Here is a 16,280-nt window from a genome sequence, read left to right as displayed (position 1 = left end):
ACAACTTCATTATCACAGTGCATTGTGATCGGTTTTGGAGTGTTGATGCCTAGATCCTTCAAGAGAGCTTTGAGCCACATTAGTTCGGTTGTGAGCTTCCTCATTGCCCTGTATTCTGATTCAGCACTTGAGAGAGAGACCACCTTTTGCTTTTTACTCTTCCAAGTGACAAGATTTCCTCCCACAAATGTACAGTAACCGGTTGTTGAGCGCCTATCTTCACGGTCTCCAGCATAATCTGCATCACAGTATCCTACAAGCTCCGTATTTTTGTTACATCCCATCCAAATGCCTTGACCATGAGCTCCTTTGAGATACTTGAGTATGCGGCTCACCATCTCCCAATGATGTACTGTTGGCTTTTGCATGTATTGGCTTACCTGGTTCACAGCAAAACATATATCAGGTCGAGTTATGGTGAGATAAATGAGCTTACCTACCAACCATCGATACTTTTTTACATCTTCGAACAGAGCTTCATCGGACTCCCCCTTACAGTTTGACTTGTAGTTTACCTCGAGTGGTGTTTCAACAGGTCTTGATCCAAGCTTACCTACATCTTTTAAAAGATCAAGTGTGTACTTTCTTTGTGATAAGAAGAGTCCTTCTTCCAAACGACACACTTCTATCCCAAGAAAGTACTTTAGTTCTCCAAGATCTTTAATATCAAACACAAATTTAAGGTACTGTTTGGTATCTTGAATGCCTACCTTGTCATTCCCAAAGATGAAAATATCATCAACATATATGAGAATGACAATAATACCTCTTTGGCTTGGATATGTGAACAATGTGTGATCAGCCTCTGATATTCTAAAGCCTTTCTCAAGAAGTGTTGAGCTTAGTTTGTGATACCAAGCCCTTGGTGATTGTTTTAGACCGTAGATGGCTTTCCTGAGTTTGAACACCTTTCCAGGTCCGATAGTATCTTCAAGGCCCGGTGGTGGTCTTACACCTCATCCTCGAGTTCTCCTTGTAGAAACGCATTCTTCACATCCATCTGCCACAAATCCCAAGAGAGGTTAACCGCTAGTGAAAGGACTACTCTTACCGTGTGGAGTTTGGCAACTGGTGCAAATGTGTCAAGGTAGTCTTCTCCATAGGTTTGGGTGAACCCTCTAGCTACAAGCATGGCTTTATATCTTTCTATCCCCCCATCACTCTTGTACTTGATAGTAAATATCCACCGAGATATCACGACTTTCTTCCCCTTTGGCAAATCAGCTTCATCCCATGTATGATTCTTTACCATAGCATTAGTTTCATCTCCCACAGCATCCCTCCAAACTTTGTGTTCTTTAGCTTCCTCATAACTCTGTGGGATCCAATGTTGGTCTATTTGTGTAAGAAAGACTTGATGTTGGATAGGAAGGTGTGCAAGAGTGCAGACTGTTTAATTTCAAGTTCTCTTTATTCGCAGATAACGAAATTGTAATACTCTTTACCCAACCCTAAACGGTTGAATACTCGAGTTGAATATGAGCAGCGGATTGAATACGAATAAAGGATACTAGTGTCCAATAACGGATCTAGAAATTTTTTTTTAGAGAGTCATACTATATAGTAAACTTTTTGTTTGATGAAAACTATATAATAATATTATGAAGTAACTGAAAAGTATATAAAAGTTAATAAGAAAAGTAATGGTGACATATATATAACATAAACAAAACAAGAAAAAGAAATATATCATTGCTTCAACATAGATTTAAACTCACATTACAAGAGTCAATTACGTGATTGTTAACCAACTCTACCAAAATCAACAACGAGTATATAGTAACATTTTTAATTTTTATATTTTATGGGGGTCATCTGACCCTGTTCATGTGACCGTAGGTCCGCCCTTGCTAGTGTTCAGTCCTAGTATAAGTGGTGTGGTGGCAGGTGTTTTATGAGCGCGTGATTATTATTCACTACATGTGCGTGTGGCCTTGCTTGAGTCTTCCTTCACCTACCAAGTAATTATACGTGGCCTGAACTGTACCACATACACATAATACTGCGTAAACCTAATTTTTGAACTAGAGACGGAAGCCGAAAGGTTCCGAAACACAACACTTCACTTCTTATTTCACTGATTTGACAAACCTATTTTCTCAATGTCTTCCTCCTTCTCCACGCCGTTGTCTATTCTCAAGCGTCCGCTGATGAAAGAAGAGCCAAGAAACTGGGCGGAGCTTCCTTCGGAGTTGATGTCATCGATCCTGCTCCGTCTAAGCGTGGCTGAGATACTGGACAACGCTCAGAAAGTGTGCAGACCATGGCGACAGGTCTGTAAAGACCCTTTCATGTGGCGTAAAATCGACATGACAAACCATGGAAACCATGTAAATCTCGACTTACCTACCATTTGCCGTCACGCCGATGATCCCAGCCAGGGTGGTTTGGTCGAAATCAACACTGGGACCTTCATCAACGATGTTCTCCTCCGCTACATCACCGCCGATAGGTTATCTATCTTTTGTTTTTCCCTTTTACTGGATCTGCTATGGATTCATGTCTTTCTAACGTTTTTACGAGTCAAAAAAAATTTCGATTTCTAATGTTATCATAGTCCTAAGTTCTCACATTGTTCATGCCTTCCTCATGGCGTTAAATCGTAACTAGGAAGCTAAGAAACAATGGAAAGCTCATGTGCCGTCACGCCGTTGATCGCAGCCAAGGTGGTTTGGTCGAAATCTACACTGGGAACTTCGTCGACGATGATCTCCTCGGCTACATCGCCCATAGGTACCTATCTTCTCTCTATCCTTTACAACTCTCAATCTCCACTTATGATGCTTTTTTTTCCCCCTTTTACTAGATATATTCTTTTAATGTTTGAAGAGTCAAAAAGATTTCAATTTTATTTTGAAGTGACTTGATATATATGACGCTGTTTTAATAGTCATTGATTAGTTCTCACATTGTTCAATCGAGTCTTCTTTTGTTTCACACCGTTATTGTCATACTTAATTAATAACTTGTCCTTTTTCATGGTTAATGAAAACAAGAAGTTAGGTTTTAGCATACAAATATTTATCAGCTTATGTAGTAACGCTTAGTATAGACTTGCTTAAAGCTTCATTTGATTTTGATATTTTGAGTCATGTACTAGTTGATCTTCCCAATCAAAAAACAAACGCATTTCTTTGCTCTTCTTAATTTTACATGCTTCTGAGATGATTAGTGTATGATAAAATTTCTAATTAATTATTGTTCTTCTTTTTAGTTTATGATTTAATTCGACACACAATTATTTGCAGATCAAGGAATCTGAGAAGTCTTGGACTAGGAATGACCTGTCAACGTAGTACGACAAGCACAGGAATTGTGAATGCAGTGGCAAAACTTCCATTGCTTGAAACCATTGAGGTCTCAGCACGCTTATGTTTAATACTGGATTTGAAAGCTATAGGCCACGCTTGCCCACAGCTAAAGACATTGAAAATAAACAACAGATGTTACGAGCCCGTTGGCGTGCGCGCTCTACGCCACCTCCGGAATCTTAGTAAGAGAGTAAATGATTACCCATTTCATATGACTTTTGTCGATTCTGATTGAGACGATGACTTGAACAATATATACAGCGGTAGTCGGTGACGACATTAATTTTCGAATATGATTTCTCAAGGTGCTATCTCGGACTAGGTATTGAGTCTCTCTGAACACAAGTTGGTTTTGTTGGTCTTGTCAACTTATGAACTCGATCATGTACCCTCTTCTCTCTATCTTGGTATTTGGTATAGTTTCAAAGTCCTTATTTCCTTTAAAGTTTTAAGATTTGAGTGCGTAATTATAAGTTGTGAAAACGATGCGATGGTTTTTTCCTCAGTGGGTACCTTGATGATGCTCGGCTGAGTTTTATAATGAGATTACATCTGTTATTATACTTTATGGACCGAACAAATATCATATATATGCTTGTAAGTTGATCAGTCATACTATGAAGAATTTTGTTTTCCTAGTTTAAGTTTTAGCAACTTATATTGTCTAATCAAGTAGTCTAAGAAGACTTGGACTTCCAATGTTGCTCAAAAGACTTGTGAATGCAGTCGCAAAACTACTGATTCTTAAGAGAGCTCTAGGTCTCACACTCATGGATATAGCTAAATTTTAAACTTATTGGCCATTTTTGTCCACGGATAAATACAATAATGCTAAATTTCTTTGGTGACATGCGTTCTGGCGAAAACGTTAACGATGATCATGCACTAGTTTTGGTGAAAGCATGCTTGAACTACGTCATCTCCAGCTTCTTGAGAACAAGACTAATTAAACGGAAAGTGGCTTAAACACCATTCTTGATAACAATCCCGACCTCGGCTCAAACACTATGATTTACGCCAAGTGTTTCAACATTAACTATTTCAGAGATCTAGAGAAACAATGTTTCAAGAGAATCAAAGATTCTAAACGCGCCCCCCAAAACGACTCAACCGCTGGTTACCCGTGGCCGTATGATATCAATTTTGTTCAGATGATGACTTGGGAAATATACATATAGTGGTGATTACATATTGAGGTTGACTATGATTTCTAAGGGGCCAGTAATTAACTATATTTCAGACTAGATTTGAATCTTTATGAACAATGTAGAAAAAAAACATAGTGCATGTTGTATATATATGATGGTCTTGCCAACTTATGAACTTGTTTCATGTCTTCTTTTTTCTCTTATTTGTAGTTGTAGTGTCCTTCTTTTGAACCCTTTTTTCTAGCGCGTGTTGATTTCAGTATCCGTTTTGAGGTAATGACGTTATGTGCAAACACGTAGTTTCAGATCATTGATTCAATTTAACTGTTCATTCTTTTATGGGCATCTCAATACTACTCTACTTTTTTCTTTTAAATTTATTATAAAATAAATATTCCTCAATTCGAATATATCACATTCTAAAATAGAGTTGAAGATATAATTAGTATATATTTAAAGTTTTTTTACGTTTGCGATATTTTTCAAAATATAAAATAGAATGATACGTAAGACAAAAACCATATTGTATTTGAAATTACTCTATTTTATAGTCTAAAATATATTGTCTAACCACGTACATTTATTCATAATTTTATTTTATTAAATTTGACATATGTAAAATCGAATAGGGGTGTACTACAGTAAAACCTCTATAAATTAATAAAGTCGGGACCATGAAATTTTATTAATTTATAAAGGTTTTAATTTATCGATAAATTAAGAATTATTAATTTATAGAAAGACTTTCCTAATTTGGTAAAAAAATATTAAAAATAAGATTTAATCTTTATAACTAATATTTTTATAAAATCAGTTACAATGAAAATAACAATTATCATGTTTTGAAGATAACACTCAAAGATTTTTATATAGTAAAAATATTAAAAATGAACTCTAATAAAAATTAATGTGTAGATATATACATATATTTAAATTTACAAATTATATTTACAAAAATTTCAAAAAAATTTCAAAAACAATTTCAAAAAAATATTATTTTATTATATTATCGAATAGTGTCCAAAATTACACTTGTCCCAATTTGGGACCGGAGATATTTATTAATTTATAGAGATTGTTAATTTACCGAGTATTAATTTATAGAGGTTCTACTGTATTTAGTCTTTTACTTAAACTGAATAGTGTAAGATATGTTCATGACAATATCTAGGGTTGTGCACTAGAAGAATCCTCTTGAGTTTTAAGATGATCTTTACTCGACTTGATCTTTACGGGTATCCAAAAAATTAGATATCCAGTTAAAATCGATGACTTGCTAGATATCTGATTCTTTATCCTTACCCGCGTGCACATTTAGTGATAACTCATGCATAAATTTGTTTCCAATCCTTATCACAGTTCTATATTCGAGACAGGTGGTTGATGTTAGCTTCAGACTGGTCATGGACATTTTTAGTATATTTCATCTGCAGGTGGTTCACGAGAAGAGTTCTTCTTGCTTTTTGTGTCTAGTGTGTTGTGTAAGAGTTAAGTTTTATTGTCTCTGTCTTTAGTTTAAGAGTTCGTCCTCTCCTCAGATTTAAATTTTTACTTAATTGGTTTTTCACTTTATTTCGTTTTAGTTCTTTTCGATGACCAACTTAATAGTTTTCCTATTTTGGACATTATATTTAGGAAATACCTTTGTTTTCTTCTGACTTTTAGTTGTATTTCACAATGTATTTTTCCAAATTTAAATAATATTGTCAGCTCACAAAAAAAAAATTATTAATACATACAACATAGAGTTTCAAAAATACATAATTACAAATTTTAAAACTAAAAACTTATAATTTCATGTTCTAAAATCATTCTTAAACACTTTTTAGTATATATTTATAATATATTAATAATTAATATTTTAAAACATTTCGAAACGGATGTTTACATGCCGATGATAAATTGGATAGCAAATCGAGTATTACAAAAATAGGATCCAAAAAAATAATACCTTTCTGATACTAGGATTTTTGTGTCTATCAGGTTCAATTAACCTTATGCAGTTGTCATACTTAAGGTGTCAATCCAGTTGAGAATTTTACTAGCAATCAAGACAAGATCAAGATATCACAAGTCAAGCCAAATCAGAAAGAGGATTTATGTCTAACAATCCTAAAATGGTCAAAATACAAAACAGAAATAATCTATAGAATTAGAAACGAACATGCATGACAAGACGTGAACATGAATAATTAAGTAAAAGCAGAAACAAGTCTAATGAACTAAATAACAAGAACATAAACAGTCTCAGGAATGCAATAACAATCAGAAAGATAGAGGTCCTAAGGATGGGAGTAATTGATGTAGGCGGAGTCTCTTAGTCAACAGAGTGTTTAACATGCCACAAGCAAACTATCCCTAGACAATGAACATCAACCCTTAGCTAAACTAATCTCTTGACATAAGCTACTCAGACTCAGCCACTTCCAAACCTAACTCTCGCTAGAGAAACATGGTCAAGCATGCATGACAATTGAGTTCATTCATGTCAACAAACACCCTAGACAACTAATCTCTTAGGCTAGGAATGTAAGTCTCTCGCACTAGCTAGTTGGTTAGACATTTCATCAAACACCATTTGGGTGTGGAAATGTCTAAGACCTAGTCCAATTGATCAGAGAGAAACTAGCATAATTATAGTCCAGAAGGAAAACAATACGAATCTAAGCTTAAACACCCTATATACTAAGATTCTCCACATAATAATCTATCCCATCCTCAAGAACACTAACACTACTCAAACCCAAAAATCATCATCACCAAGAACACAAACCCATAAAACACTAAATCAAGCATGACTAGATAGATAAAGATGAGATAAACAACTTTGTAGAAGAAATCAAATGCAAAAGCTAAATAGATTAAGAGAAATTTTGATTACAAACTTAGAAAATGTTTTGGTGGCTACTCATAAACCTAGGGTATTCACAAAATCCTTTGGGTAAAGACTTAAGAGAGTATTTATAGGAAAACATTGAAAATCTTAAAACATAAAACGAACAAGACAGAGAGGCGGTTCGGGAATCTTCTGGAACGTCCGAGACGGGTCGTTCGAGTCAGATGCCTGGCATGGTCGGTCGAGTGGAATGTCATCTCTTCCAGGCACGGTGGTCGAGTTGCATGTCTGTGTGATTGGTCAAGTGGAATGTCGTCTCTTCTGTAAGAATGAATCACGAGTGAGAGTAAAGAGAATGAGTGAGAATTCGAGAAGAAGAAGATGAGAGATTTAGAGTCTAGGGAGAGAATAGAGAGACAGCGAGATGAGAATAGGAGAAGGAGTGTTTCTCATTCCTTAAAGAAATATTGACCTAGATACATTCTATTTATATGCATACAAGAAGATCAAAATAAGGAAAGTTCTAATACTATATAAAACCATATAAAACGACTTATATATATACTAAGGGTTGGCGTGTTCATCTCAATACTCCCCCTCAAGCTTAACCGTATGAGAGGCAGTTAAGCTTGGAACTATGAACACCCATCTCATTAAAAACCTTAGTGTATAAAACCCATTTGGGACAAAAACACACTAAGGGAAAAAGAGTATGGGGTCAGTAGTTTAGGGTCTTCACTTGCGGCCTAGTTAGATCCATGAGCCCGAGTTTGGAGTGTATATACTCACAAACCTTTGAACTTGCTGCTTTGGTTAAGATGTCCGCCAATTGTTCAGCACTCTTAGTGTGGCATGGAATACTACACAAAGCTCACTACTCTATGGGAAGAGCTGAAAAACTTTGAAGAATTACCTTCCTGTAGTTGTGGAGGCTGCACTTGTGGTTCTAATAACAAATGGATCCAGTTATATGAACGACGCAACAATGTCAGATTTCTAATACGTTTAAACGAGTCTTTTACTCAAGCTCGACGTCAAATTCTTATGATGGATCCACTTCCAGAGTTCACCAAGATTTTCAACTTCATAGCTCAAGATGAACAACAAAGGAGCTTAACTTCCTCATTGCCTCCAGAGTCTCCTGTCTTTCAAGCCTCAGTGAACTTCCGAACGACACACTTCTATCCCAAGAAAGTACTTTAGTTCTCCAAGATCTTTAATATCAAACACAAATTTAAGGTACTGTTTGGTATCTTGAATGCCTACCTTGTCATTCCCAAAGATGAAAATATCATCAACATATATGAGAATGACAATAATACCTCTTTGGCTTGGATATGTGAACAATGTGTGATCAGCCTCTGATATTCTAAAGCCTTTCTCAAGAAGTGTTGAGCTTAGTTTGTGATACCAAGCCCTTGGTGATTGTTTTAGACCGTAGATGGCTTTCCTGAGTTTGAACACCTTTCCAGGTCCGATAGTATCTTCAAGGCCTGGTGGTGGTCTTACACCTCATCCTCGAGTTCTCCTTGTAGAAACGCATTCTTCACATCTATCTGCCACAAATCCCAAGAGAGGTTAACCGCTAGTGAAAGGACTACTCTTACCGTGTGGAGTTTGGCAACTGGTGCAAATGTCTCAAGGTAGTCTTCTCCATAGGTTTGGGTGAACCCTCTAGCTACAAGCCTGGCTTTATATCTTTCTATCCCCCCATCACTCTTGTACTTGATAGTAAATATCCACCGAGATATCACGACTTTCTTCCCCTTTGGCAAATCAGCTTCATCCCATGTATGATTCTTTACCATAGCATTAGTTTCATCTCCCACAGCATCCCTCCAAACTTTGTGTTCTTTAGCTTCCTCATAACTCTGTGGGATCCAATGTTGGTCTATTTGTGTAAGAAAGACTTGATGTTGGATAGGAAGGTGTGCAAGAGTGCAGACTATTTGTATAGGGTGAGCCACGGCCTGACTATTATAGTAGACTCGAGTAGTTTTCTTGAGACGCTCACTTCTACGGAGTGGTATAATATTGGTCTCCACAACCTGATGTTGATCCTCTTTTATTTCAGCTTCTTCTCCTTCAGAGGTAAGATCATCAGCTGATGTAGAGTCCTTACCCTTGTCAGTACCAAGAGAGTTGAGAGTTTCCTCATGATTATCAATGTCATCCTCAGCTTGATGTTGTCAAGCAGATTTTACTGGTGTAATGTTCACGTCTTCATTTGTCGAGTCCGAATGCTGCAGCTCAATCGGTTCCTTGTTAGATCCAATTGGTGGTGTGTTGACCGAAGGTGATGGTGAAGGTTGATTATTTGTAACTCCAAGCCTCTCTAGCAGAATGCGAAGATTGTTGGCTTTGTCAGATTGAGAACATGAGAGATCTTTCAAGTCTTCCCAATTATATTCATCATAGAACCCCTTGGATTCTAAGAATTTTACATCCCTTGACACCAAGACTCTTCTAGCTTATGGTTCATAGCATTTATATCCCTTCTGTGTGGTTGAATATCCAATGAACATGCTCTTGACACTCTTAGCATTGAGTTTATCACGTTGTTCACCTGGTTTTAAGACATAACATATGCAACCAAACACACGTAAGTGATTAATAGATGGTTTAATTTTGTTAAGCACTTCAAATGGAGAGATATCACCCAGTATTTTTGTTGGAATCCGATTGATTAGATAGCAAGCAGTAACAACTGCATCTCCCCAGAACTTCTTTGGTACGTTTGAGTGGAACATCATGGACCGGGCAACCTCCATAAGGTGTCTATTCTTCCTTTCAGCTACACCATTTTGTTGTGGCGTGTAAGGGCAACTTGTTTGGTGTACAATCCCATGTTTGGCTAGGTGTTGTTTAAACATATGACTTGTGTACTCCCCACCATTATCTGATCTCAAAATCTTTATCTTGGCATTAAATTGGTTAGTCACATAATTTTGAAAATTTAGAAAAGCCTCAAGAACTCTATCCTTAGATGGAAGCAAGGTTAACCAAGTATATTTTGATTTTTCATCAATGAAAGTAACAAAATATTTCTGATTTTCACAAGACAAGCATGGTGATGTCCAAACATCAGAATGAATTAAATCACAATGCTCATACATAGTGGAAGAGTTGGGAAAAACTATTTTGCAATGTTTACCAAGAATGCAAGCCTCACACTCATTATTTTTAAAAGAAAAACTAGTTGCAATGCACGAAAATGTGGATGACCAAGTCTAGCATGCCAAATTGAACCATTTGTCTCATCGATTATTGACTTAAAACACGAAGATAAAGCAGTGGTGAGATTCGAATCCTCAAGCACATAAAGATCATCTTTAGTGCTTCCTTTGCCAAGAACTCTACTTGTGTCAATATCCTGAAAATACACATCATTAGGACCAAAGATTGCATAACAATTAAGGTCATTAGTTACTTTCTTAACCGATAACAAGTTGGATGTGAAACTAGGCATATAAAACGCTTTAGTTGTTCTATCAAACATATTTAAATTTCCAACTCCCTTAATTGGTATCTTATCTCCATTTGCTATGGTCACATTCCCTAAAGTTGGTTTGATATTGCTAATTAGCTTAGAGTCACTAATCATATGGTGAGAAGCTCTGGAATCTACAATAAGAGGTTTTATAGCATTAAGAGTGAGATAAGCGTTACCAGAAGACTCATTTAGAACCTTGATGAAAGCATCAAGGTCGGACCTCCTCACCAGCTCCGAGGAGGCTGCTAGTGCTGCTCCGTTACCTTCAGTGGCGTGAGTCGTCACTTGAGCTTGGCCTTCACCAAATCCACATGCTTAGTTTACTCTTGGATTGACACTTCTTGGTCGGAGGTGAGGATGAAGATTCCAGCATTTATCCTTGAAATGACCCGGCTTCTTACAATGGTCACATATGACACGGTTCTTCCCATCACTTTTGTAGTACCCCTTGTTCGCTACAGCCACCTCTCCTTTGTTAGCGGTGATAAGCTCTCCTTTAGCTCCAAATAGACCAATTAAGCCATGCTCCTTTTGAATTTGATTGCACACATCATCGAGACTTGGTAGTTTATCTGACCGGAGGATATGCTTGATGAGATCATTGTATGATGAGTTTAACGCCAAGAGAAGACCAAACACTTTATCTTGCTCACGACGTTTGTTTAGGACCACTGGATCCACCGAGTTAGGTCTTAACATCTCTAACTCTGCCCAAAGAGATCTGAATTTCCCAAAATGTTTGGTGAACTCCATCTCTTCTTGATTAAGGTTGTTAATAGCTCTCTTTACCTCAAACACACGGCTGAGGTCTGAGACATTTCCAAATACCTTTTTCAATGTATCCCAAAGATCCTTGGCCGTCTCGCAGTAAGAGTATGACTCAAGGATCGGAGCATCCAAGGAGTTTTGGATGAAAGCTAAGACACTTTGATTCTCTTGGAACCATTTGTCACCATCACAAGCCACGATCTCCTTTCTTTCTTTGGTAGTCGTGATCTCCTTTGTAGCTTCATTCTTCTCAATGTGCTTCCAAAGTCCACGACGACACAACGCTGTCTTTGTAGTCCTTGCCCAAAGCAAGTAGTTTCCACCCTTGAGTGTGACCGGAATGATGAGTGTTTTGTTGAGATCCATGAGTGATTTTCAAACTGAATTTGGTTGCGGAAAAGAACAGACTGAGATTTTGTAGAATATGAGTGTTACTGCTCTGATACCATGTAAGAATGAACCAAGAGTGAGAGTAAAGAGAATGAGTGAGAATTCGAGAAGAAGAAGATGAGAGATTTAGAGTCTAGGGAGAGAATAGAGAGACGGCGAGATGAGAATAGGAGAAGGAGTGTTTCTCATTTCTTAAAGAAATATTGACCTAGATACATTCTATTTATATGCATACAAGAAGATCAAAATAAGGAAAGTTCTAATACTATACAAAACCATATAAAACGACTTATATATATAATAAGGGTTGGCGTGTTCATCTCAATATCTTCTAGGCATGGTGGTCGAGTCGCATGTATGACGTGGCCGGTCGAGTCGTATTGCATCTCTCCCGAGAGTGCTGGTTGAGTGGGATGACATCCCTTCCAGGCGTGATGCTCAAGTGCATGCTGGTGCTTCTTCCTGGGAGCGCGTCCAAGTCGCATGTCGATGAGTCGCATTGCTTCTCTTCCGGGAGTGTTGGTCGAGTCGCATGGTGTCTCTCCCATGAGCGCGGGTCGAGTCACATGTTTGGTTGAGTCCAACGTTGCATTCTTTGTTGCGCGCTTGAGTCGGATGCACGTCTCAACCTCCATTCGGTTCCAACAGTCTGGACATCTCCTAACACCTGAAATACTCCAATATGCAAGATACATGTTAAACCAATGCAAAGCTACCTAGATATGCATATTATCCAAAAGAGACTAAAAATAATATAAAACAATGAGTTAAGAAAGAAAAATAAATGACAAATACATGATAAAATAGTATAAAATATATACATATCACTTTCACCCTATTTTTATTCGTAGATAACGAAATTGTAATACCCTTTATCCAAACCCTAAACGTGTCGAATAGCTGAGTTGAATACGAGTATCGGATCTGAAGGATCTTTTGAGTCATGTACTAGTCAATCGTCCCGATCAAAAAAACAAAGGCATTTCTTGGCTCTTTTTAATTTTACATGCTTCTGAGATGATTAATAAATAGTATCACAATTTCTAATTAATTATTGTTCTCTTTCTTCTTAGTTTATGATTTAACTCGAAACACAATTATTTGCAGATCAAGTAAGCTGAGAAGTACGAATGTCTTGTTCACTTAGTATGTATGACGACCGAAGGAATTGTGAACGCAATCGCAAAACTTCCATTGCTTGAAACCATTGAGGTCTCAGCACGCTTATGTTTAATACTGGATCCACGCTTGCCCACAGCTAAAGACATTGAAGGTAAACATCGCAAGTGATCACATGCCCGTTGGCGACTGTGCTATACAAGACATCCAGAATCTTAGGAAGAGAGTAAATGGTTACCCATTTCATATGAATTTTATCGATTCTGATTGAGACGATGACTTGGTCGCCGGTGACGACATTCAAGTACTATCTCGGACTTGGTCTTGAATCTCGAACACATGTTGGTTTTGTCAATTTATGAACTTGTTCATGTCTCCTCTTTTCTCTTGGTACTATTTTTTAGTTTCAACTCCTTATTGTCTTTGAACTTTTGATTTAAATAATGGGCTATGCTCAAGAGATTATTTTTATTATTGTACTTTATCGCCCAAACCAAAATCGTAAATATGTATCACTATAGTCTATAAGGACCTAGATAATTGTAATTTAGTGACTTTGATCCATAGGTAGAAAACGGCTATGATTAATATGTATCACATTGATCATTTGGAAGAAGGCTAGGTGGCCATGACTTATTGTGACTTTTTCAGCAATGCGTAGACAGGGTTGTTCATAAGTCATAACTCATAGCTCCTTATTATTTGCTCTTCATTTTATAGTTGAAATTTTCTACTTGAAACCTATTATAATTATTTGATTATTAACATGCTTAATAGTTTATCAGTAGTATGAGAATTTTGGTTTTTCTTGGTTTATTTTATAATTAATGATTTAACTACATATACACGCAGTTGTTGTGGAGATCAATTTTTTTTTTCTACTTTGTCCCAATTTTTTTCTTTTGGACAATCATAAGTTTTCATTCAATCAAATCAAAGCAAATACAAGAAGAGATTCAAATATCTCAAAGTTTAAAAAGTTAACAAGGTTACAAAGATGGGTAAACCCCAACGGCACAAAAGACTAGATAGGATACATCGAGATAGAATCAATGAGAGCTGTAAACCAGTAACTAGGTAGCGGCATGAGACGTGAGAGATCACGTCCCAATTTAAACAATGCAAAGTTATGAAGAGAAAAATAAGATCTTCTGCAGCGTATGTTGTTAACTTTTACTTACACAATTATTTGTAGCTTAAGTAATCTGAGAAGCCTTCGACTTACAAGGTGCTATCCAATAACAGGTGAGGGAGTTGCACACGCAGTTATCAAACTTCCGATCCATTGCTTGAAGACCTCGAGGTTTACATACTGCTCATTTTCAGGAGAGTAATTGAGAGTTGTAGGTCAGTCTTGTCCAAATATGAAGACGTCGAAGCTTAACCACAATCACGGCATCGAGTTTTTTAAATAATGAGTTTGATGATAATGCCATAGCCCTTGCAGAAAGCATGTCTGGGCTATGCCACCTCCAGCTTTCAAGGAACAGACCAACTAATTAACACAGGCTTGAATGCCATTCTTGACGGTTGTTTTTAGAGTTTTTTTTTTTTTTTTTTTTGACGGTTCAGTCTTCACGTTCATTGTGTTTCTTTTGTCTTCTTGGCTATTATGCATCTTATGAATATGGAGAAGATGAGTTTGTATGAAAAGAGGGTTACTGGGAGTCAAGGGCCACAGACACATTATTTTAACGGTAATTGCCAAAACTAGCAGCTAGGGGAATCCAATTACAAATAACAGTAGAAACTATTTCATCGACAAGAATGTCAAGAACTATCCCCTGTTGGTTTGACAAAATATGTCGGACTTGATCGAACCTATTGCTAATTTAGGCCATTTAATTAGCACTTGTTATTTTAAATAGAATAACAACTATTTTATTATTATGTTTATATGATTTCATATATATAATATTAACGATTTAATCAGTTGAGATTTATATAGGCGCATTAACGTTTTCTAATGTGATCTCATAAATATTTTAGCAGTTAAATAAATGTACAATATATTAAAGAAAACGCACAAACACAGACATTGCATTTTGACTTTTAAAAAGGTCAATTTATTAAGCAATTAAACGGGTATTTAACAGCTTATTTTATATGATTAGCAGTAATATTTTTTTTTACTTTACCCTTAGAAAAAGCTAACTATTGGAAACAGTGTCATTTCTTGCACCTCTCCATTTTATTTTCTTTCACTTTACGATTCCACAAGTAACTTATGTATCACAACAAAATTTCTACATACATAGTATCATCTAACTTTTTTTTTGTATTTTTAATTATTACTTCATGGTTTATTAATTTTTTAAAAAATTTTATAGATATATTTGGGCCATTGTGATCGGTTCGACCGAATGAATCTAACATAATTTAAAAAATACCCAAAAAATCGAGATTTTGGCTTCAGATCGGTCTACTACTACTACTCTATACACTTTTCTTGTTTTTTTTTTTTTTGGAAATTGGAAATAAAAGATAAATAATTGAGTTATTGTCCATTTAAGCATTCTATAACAATATGTTAACTATTCCTAAATTATCCTTTGCAATTGATTTAGCCGATTTTTTCCAAAAAAAATTAGACATTCTGTTTGGAAATTGATGAAGAAGACATTAAAATCCTTATAACGTCGAAAATATATCGTCTTTGTTGCCGTTTTAATGGATAAAATATGATCTATCAAGTTTAGTATTCTATACATTGTACATGTTCTACAAAATTTAGATAACGTCTTCTACATACTTTACATGTTCTACGAAATTTAGAAATGATTTATGTTCTACGGATTTTAGAATACTAATTTCTACAAAATTTAGAATACATATTCTATAGTTTGCTCTTTATCTATAAAAATTAGAATATGTTTTCTAACATTTACTCATGTTCTAAAATGTTTAGAAAGCATTATCTTTTAGTTTTCTATATATTCTACAAAAAAAAAATAGAAATCAAATTCTATGTAATTTAAAATTATATAACAGTTATGAAAGAAGAATATAAAACAAATAGATTGAAGAATAATATACAAAATATTTGATTTAAACTTATTTAAGAGGATAGAACAATTATATGAAAACTCATGTTTTGTAAGCGAGAGAATGGAAAAAAATTGTTTTATTTTTTCCGAATTATAATATTGTAGTACACTCTATAACATGTCATAAAAATAACCAAAATTTTATTTAAGATTTCAAATTCTTAAAAA

At 35.8% G+C, this 16,280-nt stretch overlaps 2 protein-coding genes across 2 annotated transcripts; one reads left to right on the top strand and one right to left on the bottom strand.

The window, feature by feature from the left end:
• Positions 1-1,716: 1,716 nt before the first annotated feature.
• LOC104787623 (putative F-box/LRR-repeat protein 21) lies at positions 1,717-3,877 on the top strand. Its single transcript, XM_010513228.3, has 3 exons — positions 1,717-2,452; positions 2,611-2,733; positions 3,249-3,877. Exons 1-3 carry the CDS (start codon positions 2,103-2,105, stop codon positions 3,544-3,546), a joined length of 771 nt encoding a protein of 256 aa, XP_010511530.1. The 5' UTR covers positions 1,717-2,102; the 3' UTR covers positions 3,547-3,877.
• Positions 3,878-8,800: 4,923 nt separating this feature from the next.
• LOC147944574 (uncharacterized) lies at positions 8,801-11,922 on the bottom strand. Its single transcript, XM_087512650.1, has 5 exons — positions 11,190-11,922; positions 10,726-11,084; positions 10,545-10,668; positions 9,500-9,726; positions 8,801-9,418 (listed from the first exon to the last, which is right to left on the bottom strand). Exons 1-5 carry the CDS (start codon positions 11,920-11,922, stop codon positions 8,801-8,803), a joined length of 2,061 nt encoding a protein of 686 aa, XP_087368776.1.
• Between the last annotated feature and the right edge of the window lie 4,358 nt (positions 11,923-16,280).

Source organism: Camelina sativa, chromosome 5 (assembly GCF_030686135.1).
Source record: "Camelina sativa cultivar CO46 ecotype springtype chromosome 5, ASM3068613v1".
Lineage (NCBI taxonomy): Eukaryota > Viridiplantae > Streptophyta > Magnoliopsida > Brassicales > Brassicaceae > Camelina > Camelina sativa.
Note: the sequence above shows the minus strand (reverse complement) of the source record. Positions and strands in the feature narration are given on the sequence as shown.

Bases quoted from the DNA above. Each gene is read 5' to 3' on its own strand.
- LOC104787623 (XM_010513228.3), top strand. From the start codon at position 2,103: ATGTCTTCCTCCTTCTCCACGCCGTTGTCTATTCTCAAGCGTCCGCTG. The intron at 2,453-2,610 runs GTTATCTATCTT...AATCGTAACTAG, and splicing joins CGCTACATCACCGCCGATAG to GAAGCTAAGAAACAATGGAA. The intron at 2,734-3,248 runs GTACCTATCTTC...AATTATTTGCAG, and splicing joins CTCGGCTACATCGCCCATAG to ATCAAGGAATCTGAGAAGTC.
- LOC147944574 (XM_087512650.1), bottom strand. From the start codon at position 11,922: ATGGATCTCAACAAAACACTCATCATTCCGGTCACACTCAAGGGTGGA. The intron at 10,669-10,725 runs GTAACTAATGAC...GTGTATTTTCAG, and splicing joins ACTTGTTATCGGTTAAGAAA to GATATTGACACAAGTAGAGT. The intron at 9,419-9,499 runs GTAAAATCTGCT...GGTACTGACAAG, and splicing joins AAGACGTGAACATTACACCA to GGTAAGGACTCTACATCAGC.